General features: G+C 38.6%; 1 protein-coding gene across 3 annotated transcripts in view; it reads left to right on the top strand.

The window, feature by feature from the left end:
- The first annotated feature begins 303 nt into the window (after positions 1-303).
- The window catches only part of PTPN22 (protein tyrosine phosphatase non-receptor type 22), a 41,452-nt gene continuing 33,918 nt past the window's right edge, over positions 304-7,837 (top strand). For 2 of the 3 annotated variants that reach the window (XM_058176919.1, XM_058176918.1), the window contains exons 1-2: positions 367-510; positions 953-1,063. In XM_058176919.1, the coding sequence (XP_058032902.1) occupies positions 499-510; positions 953-1,063 (123 nt within the window). In that variant the 5' untranslated portion in view covers positions 367-498. Of the gene's footprint in view, positions 511-952; positions 1,064-7,837 lie in introns of all 3 variants that reach the window. The other variant, XM_058176920.1, reaches the window with a different exon arrangement.

The following is a 7,837-nucleotide window of genomic DNA, read 5'->3' as shown; positions in this document are numbered from 1 at the left end:
ACTTAAGTTTTCCAAAAACTGAAATCAACATTCTTCTGAAGGGAGGGTGAGCGGTAACAAAAATCACTCAGATAGTCTGCATTCCAGGAACTGTCTAGTCCATTTTTACAATAATCCCTGGGTAACTAAAATTTGGACATAAAAATGTCTGCTGCTGAAGTTTTCTGGAAAGTTCAATCTAGGTCATGTGAAAGGGCAGCAATGTCTGAATATTTTGGAATATTTTCTGCGAAGTTTAGGGCTAAGGCGTGACTAATATATTTGAAAAGTTAAGCCATCTCTTTCTGGTGGGAGGAGAAAAGTGGATGTATGTACAAAGAATGTTCTTAAAATCTGAGAAAGCTGCTTATCAGCACAAAAGTATTTCAGACTTATAAATGAAGAAGATGGATTTAATAATGAAATCTGACTACATTACAAGGCATATATCAGGGACCTGAGGTATCTTTGCAGCTATTTTTTCCTTCTTTTTCTCTTCGTGAAAAGAATGCTACCTCAATGATCTGTTGGGTAAGAAACTCATCTTAAAGAAAAATGAACATGAGGCTTTAGGCCAGTGGTGGGATTCAGCCAGTTCGCACCTCTTCGGGAGAACCGGTTGTTAACTTTCTGAGCAGTTTGGTGACTTGGTTGTTGGAAGAAATCATTAGGGCAAAGAACCAGTTGTTAAATTATTTTAATCCCACCACTGCTTTAGGCTCATTTTAAGCAAAGTAACATGATTTTTTGTTTTGTAAAACAATATATTATTTCATTCTCAAGATTGAAGGCACTAGGGCATGGCAAGGATTTTTTTTTTTTTAAAGTTCCCCACTGTGGCTGCTACATACATACTCACTTCCTTCTGGTCTTGTGATGAACTAAGCAAACCAGACTCCGACAGGAACCATCCACACTGGTGGCTGTTTCCACTGTAGCATGTATTTGTCATGTTCATCTTTTTTTCTGACAGTTCATCTTCATCTGGTTTTACGGCATGGATCAAAGAGAAATTATCATGAAAAACCTGAAAAGGATCAGAAACAGAAACCTCAACAAGGAAGAGTTCACTGGTGAATATTTGGTAAGGAAGCTGAAGCAATATTTCTAAGCATGGTTTCATTTTAAAGGAAGGATTAATACTGTGTTTTAAGAAGATCATCCTGTTGTTTTAGTAAACCGCTAATTCATGCTTGTAAGTTTTTTTTCTATGAAAACATTTAAAGTAGCATTGAAGGGGACAGATGGGAACAGCCTGAACTTTAAATTACTTTAAGGGTCAAACTCAATCCTTCCCGTTTTTTCTTGTGGGATTGTATTAACTGAATGATCGTTCTAGTTTGATTGCAAAATGGTTGGAAAAGTCACTTGTTGAGATGGGCAGCTATAGAAATCAAACAATAAATAAAAATAAAATTTCCACTTTATGGAGGGAAAGAAAGGAGCACCTGAGTTGATAAGTGATTTAGGAGGGCCCCAGACACTCTTGACTCCAGGTTGTAGGGCGCCTTCCAATTAAATGCTGTCCACGTAGGAAGGGCTCTCACTGAATTCATTTGCCTCCTTGCTGCTATTGTTCAGTTCCTCTCTTTCAGTGTGATCCATACATCTTCTCAGAAGGAAAACATCGTCCCTTCTTCTGATTCAAATTTCAAAATAGGTTAAGAGGCAGAAGCAGAGCCAGTGGTTAGCAGCAGCAACGTCTTCCCACCTCAACCCCCAGCCCAGGGAGAAGACTATAATTTTAAGAACAATGTTTGTATAGTCTTGAAGGATGACTAGCAAGAACCAAATCAAAAAGAACTTTAGACTATCAAAGTCAGATTTAAAAACATCCATTGGAAAGAGATAACAACGTGAAAACTATGATGACTGTGAATTGAAGCCTTCAATTTAATAACAACTTGTCAGAGTCCCAGTATACTATAAATTGAAAATCATGTTTTGAGGAGTTCCTAGGAATCCATGGGAGTTTTTAGTGGGTCATTAAAGGTAATTTCTTGAAGGATAGCATATCCATCCCTTTGTTGTCATGTAAATAATAGCTGTAATATAACTTTAGCTTGTATAAATGCTAATACTTGGGTTTGAAAGGCAATGTATAGACCATACCCTAGAACAGGGGTCTCCAATCTTGGCAACTTTAAGACTTGTGGACTTCAACTCCCAGAATTCCTCAGCCAGCTTTGAAGTCCACAAGTCTTAAAGTTGCCAAGGTTGGAGACCCCTGTTCTAGGGTATGGTCTATACACTGCCTTTCAAACCCAAGTATTAGCATTTATACAAGTTAAAGTTATATTACAGCTATATTACAGCCAAGGTTGGAGACCCCTGACCTAGAATGTCTCAGGTTCCTTGACAAGAAATGACTTGAAAACATAAATATCTTTTCATTCATTTGATAAGAGTTGCTTCTATACTGCTAAAGGAAAGAAAAAAAGATTTTTGCAACAGAAACTGGGCATGGCACTGATAGATATCAAGGCTAGAAATTAGAATTTTATCTTTTCAAAAAACTCACCTAGTTTCCAATAACCAGCTATATTAAATAATCCACCTCTACAAAAGATTCTTTGTGTATTGTCACCCTATGTTCGGTGCCTACAAAGAAATCTATAATTACCAAGTACAAAAAAGCTAATATTTTAACTTCTTGCTTTCATAAGTATGTTAGTGTGTGTGAATTTGAAGTACATATTAAATTATACACTGGTTGAACCTTTCCTACATCTGATGCTCTCCAAATGTACTGGAACTGCTTACTTCTATAGTCATATTCATTCAGGTAGGGTCACTGCCTAAAGCAACGATGCCAATAAATGTTACTAGTCAATTGCAATGCTCTTCCAGAGACATCATGCCTTGTTTCCATTGGCTCAATCTTTGGGTTCTGTTTTTGGTTTCCTGTTGCAACTTGTTAAGCCCAGAGGAGGTTGTTTTTAGCCTTCAGATCATTGCAGTAGAAAGCCTATGTTCAGTCTTTTGTGATGCGGGTGCCTATTCAGCTTTCCTTGTTTCTTAAACTTGCTGTGCAGGTATTTCCCACTCCATCTCTTGGAGGAACTGACTTAGGGACTGTAAAAATTCCTAGCTTGAGAAAGCTAGGTAGAATATCATCTGCTATAATAATGCATTAGTTGTTGTATTCTTGGATCATCAATGTTCACAGATGACTCAGTTATGACTAAAATATTCTTATTGTGTGTTTTATGAAAATGCTCCAGAAGTGTTTGGTGGAAAAAGCTCTTCACTGCCTCCCTACAATGTCTCCAGGCCTGATAAGGACAGAATGCTGGAAAAAAATGGTGGTATTGCTTTCCTTGAAACCTCATCAGTTTGAGCAGCATAAAACCATTCAGTCATTAATTATCCTCATTTATACAGGCAATACAAATTTTTATTTGCTTATTTTTGTGGCATTTCTTCTGGTTCGCTTATTTGACTTTAGCTGCGGGATGAAACTGGTGATTGATGGGTGGACAATTTCCAAGTAGGCATGCAAATGGTACACATTTACAATTAATGGTCAGGGGTTGGTTTGTTTTTACTTTCAGATTGAACATGATCCATTTCTCCAAATTATTTCAAGTGTTTTGAGGTCACTGAGATGATACTGAATGTCAAAAATACTTTTTGATCTATTGTGTGTTGACCAGGCCTGGCAAGGTCATAAACAAATAGCCTGAAACCAAAATGACCTGTTATAACAACAAAGGACAGGTGTCAATTATTATTCCCAACCCCAAAGCAAGACACTGTTAGCTCAAGATGTACTACCGGCTGTAGAAAGATGAGCAAGAATTGAAATCACATGTTTATTATAAATATGGTTGGCATTTTCTTCTTGGTGATTGCTAGATTTCTCATTGAAATGGTTTTTGCAATCACCAGAATCTGCTTGCAATCATCAGAATGTATGTGTTTGTCCTTGAATCACTTCCTGCAAAGCTTCTGGTTTTGGAATGAGTCAGGAGAAATCTGAGCTATTGCAAATGAAAACAGTAGAGCCATTTTTACCCAAAATGGGAATAACACAGGGGTGAAATCCAGCAGGTTCTGACAGGTTCTAGAGAACTGGTAGCGGAAATTTTGAATAGTTCAGAGAACTGGTAGGAGAAATTTTGAGTAGTTCAGAGAACTGGCAAATACCACCTCTGGCTGGCCCCAGGGTGGGGTGGGAATGGGGATATTGCAGTATCCTTCCCCTGGAATGGGGTGGGAATGGGGATTTTGCAGTATCCTTCCCTGCCACGCCCACCAAGCCATGCCCACACCACACCCACCAAGCCCCGCCCACAGAACCAATAGTAAAAAAATTGGATTTCACCACAATTGTTTCATCTGGATTTTCAGAGGTGGGTTTTGATTGTAGAAAATTCTGTTAATATCCATCTTCTTTTTCTACTTCTAATTTCTCCCCTTTAATTAGACCCTTTGAAATGGCAAATAGTTCAGTTTCATATTTTTATTTATTTTTACTTATATTCAATCCTGTCCCATTTTTTGGAGACTTTCTGAATAAGTCTTAAGTTTCCTATTGCCTCCTTTGTAAGACTGAAGAGAGTGTTTATGCTAAGGCAGGGCTACAACTCACCGTCTCCCAGTGTCTAGCTTGGTGCTTTAACCACTACATCAAACTGGCTCTAGTTTTTAATTTTATTTTGTTTTAAATAACTGTTCAGGTACATATTAATATTCAAACATATTCTTTAGAAAAGCCAACCTTTGCAGCAAGGAGAAGTGTCATGGTAGCAGGCTGAGAATGGGCATAAATGTTCATGAAATCTCAATAAAGGCAAAATGGTAGCTTCTGAAAATGAGTAAGCCAGTGTCTGCCAACAATGTATAAACTGCCTACCAAGTGGATAAATTTCAAATTTGAATGAGTCATTTTGTAGCCACTTTCATTGGTCTCTGAAATAAAATGGAAATGGAAATAGAAAATGAAATAAAATGATAGAATGGAAAATCTGCATCAGTAGGATGGCAGGAGGAAAATCTGGATTTGTATAGAAGGATTGTTGCTCTTAAGTATAGTGTCCACCCCAATGGCGGGTTTCAAATTTTTTTATTACGGGTTCTGTCGGCGTGACTTGGTGGGTGTGGCATGGCTTGGTAGGCATGTCAGGGGAAAGATATTATAAAATCTCCATTCCCACCCCACTCCAGGGGAAGGTTACGCAAAATTCCCACTTCCTCCAGATCAGCTGGAACTCGGGAGGCAGAGAATAGATGGGGACAGGGCCAATCAGAATTTTTACTAGCGGTTCTCCGAACTGATCAAAATTTCTGGTACCGGTTCTCCAGAACTGGTCAAAACCTGGTTAAACTCTCCTCTGTATCCACCCCATTGTAGAGCAGCATTAATGATAGCAATATGCCTCAAATACCAACTTGTTAATATATAGAATTAGATAGAGAATTATTACTGAACTGACTTCACAAAGTATCTTTTCTAAACTGCATTCTTATTGTCACTCACTATATCCATAACATTCCAAAAGCCCTTTTCCTTCAGCCACTTTTATGTGTGTTTGTTTTCTCAAAAATTGTGTCATCCAGATGGGATTCCTAGAATTTTGAGCAGTACTGGCTTTGCTGGGTGGGAATTTCCGGTAGCTGTGATTGACGAGGGAGAAGTTATATCAGCCATCTTCTAAACCATATGGGAGAAGCATTTTTATGTGGTTGTAGTTAGAAAACACTATATGTTCAGACAATCAGTTTCCCCATCAAGTTGTAACCTCGTTATTTTATGCTAAAACAGCAGTTGAAACAGGAAGTAGGTGCTATTTTTGGACATTAACTAATTGTTATGTGGCATTTGTACCACATGCTGTGGAATCCTTTTCTCTTGGGGAGATTAAAATTAAAAAAAAACAAAAAATACATTGTTTGTAAACCTAGAAGATAGGAATCCTGAGCACAGAGAAAGCTGAATAATGGTAACCAAATCATTCTGTTTCAGTGCAGCCTAGTATATTTTATTCAGAATAGTATTTGGAAAAATATATATTTTGCTTCGATACAGTACATGCTACAGGCTTATATTCTAAGAGTCTATTGGTGCTTCAAAATAGGATTTAATTGTGAAGTTCACTCCTTTATGGTATTGTCTGTCATTTATTCGCCCCTTTCATTTTCATCCATTTTCTTCCATGCCACAGAAAGTCCATTAAGGAGGGCATCTTAGAAGATTTGTTTGTGCTAGGATTATGTTTTACAGCATGAAATAGCCTCTGTATTTATGAATGTTTGTCATCCAGAATACTAAGCAATAGTTGGGCTGGCAGGGAGTTGAGCTTGAACCAGTGTAAACTCAAAGATATATGGCACCAGTGGTGAAATGCTCCTGGTTCGGACCTGATGGACTGCTCCGGTAGCGATGGTGGTGGGTGGTTCAGAGAACTGGTAGCAAAAATTCCTGCGGCCCCCCACCCCCATGCCCAGCTGAGCCACACAATCCTCAGAGCCTGTTTTTTACTTTTAAAAGAATTTTTTTACAGCCTCTTTCGCCAAAAAGGTTGTAAAAAAATGCTTTTAAAAGATAAAAAAAAAGGCTCTGATGATCCCAGCTGAGCTGCCTGAATGTCAGAGGCTTTTTAAAAAAAACTTTTGGCCGAATAGGTTGTAAAAAATAGGTTGTAAAAAAATGCTTTTAAAAGTAAAAAAAAAAAAGATTGTGCGCCACAGTTGATCACCCCACCACGCGTGCTGTTCTACTTACCCCATGCCTCCTTTTGGCGTGCACTGCGTGTGCGTGCACCTTGCATTTGGCGCATGGTGCACATGTGCAGCCAGCAAACTGGTAGTAAACCAGTTCAGATTTCATCACTGTATGGCATGCTAGACCACATTGTTCAATGGTGCCAACCCTGTCAATACAAAAATGTGCATTTTTAGAATGATTCAGCACTCTAGGCCAGTGCCTCCTTAGCCATCGCCTAAAGCTGGCCGTGGGTTCAACATATCTGGAAGACACTCTGGTCGGGGAGGTCTGTGCTAGGAGCTGCATCCATGAAACAATTTTTAAAAAAATTAATACATGCATATTGGGGGACTGGATTTTCTTCATCCACTTTTCTCTATAAAAAGACTTATTTTCCTTAAAGCAAATGTATGTATGGTTCATTAACTATGCATAAAATAAAATAGTAACAACAAACTGGCTGTGGAAAAAAAAACATTCACATTTTGCTTAAAAGGCCATATGCAAAATCCTTTCCTGTCCAGCTGCACTGAGTTATGGTTCACTGCCACTAGAGCTGGTAAAAAGATGGGTGGGGCCAGTGGACTAAAGAAATATCTGAAGTGGTTTTAAAGATATAGCACTGGACCCTGTCCGTTAAAATGCTCTCCAAAAAATATTCTTCCCCCTGTTCTGCCTCCTTGCATAAAAATTATTTCTCTCTTCATATAATATTGTTTCTCAGAGAAAGAAACTTATTCTAGGCAACATCAAGTTGTAAGCAGTGTTGAAATCCAATTTTTTTTACTACCGATTCTGTGGGCGTGGCATGGTGGGCATGGTGTGGTATGGCTTGGTGGGCGTGGCTTGGTGGGCATGGCAGGGGAAGGATATTGCAAAATCTCCATTCCCACCCGACTCTGGGATCAGCCAGAGATGGTATTTGCTGGTTCTCTGAACTGCTCAAAATTTCCGTTACCGGTTCTCCAGAAACTGTCAGAACCTGCTGGATTTCACCCCTGCTTGTAAGTGCTTATGGCACCGAAAGAACCAGGTGATAAATGCAGTGTCCGTTAGAACAACAGTGTAACATGAAGATCTGGTTGCAATATGACTGGAAAGATTTAAATGAGCAAACTTTCTTTAATTACAATCATATATAAGTAAACT

The sequence above is a fragment of the Ahaetulla prasina genome, chromosome 3 (assembly GCF_028640845.1).
Source record: "Ahaetulla prasina isolate Xishuangbanna chromosome 3, ASM2864084v1, whole genome shotgun sequence".
NCBI classification, from domain to species: domain Eukaryota; kingdom Metazoa; phylum Chordata; class Lepidosauria; order Squamata; family Colubridae; genus Ahaetulla; species Ahaetulla prasina.
This window is presented reverse-complemented; position numbering and strand designations above follow the sequence as displayed.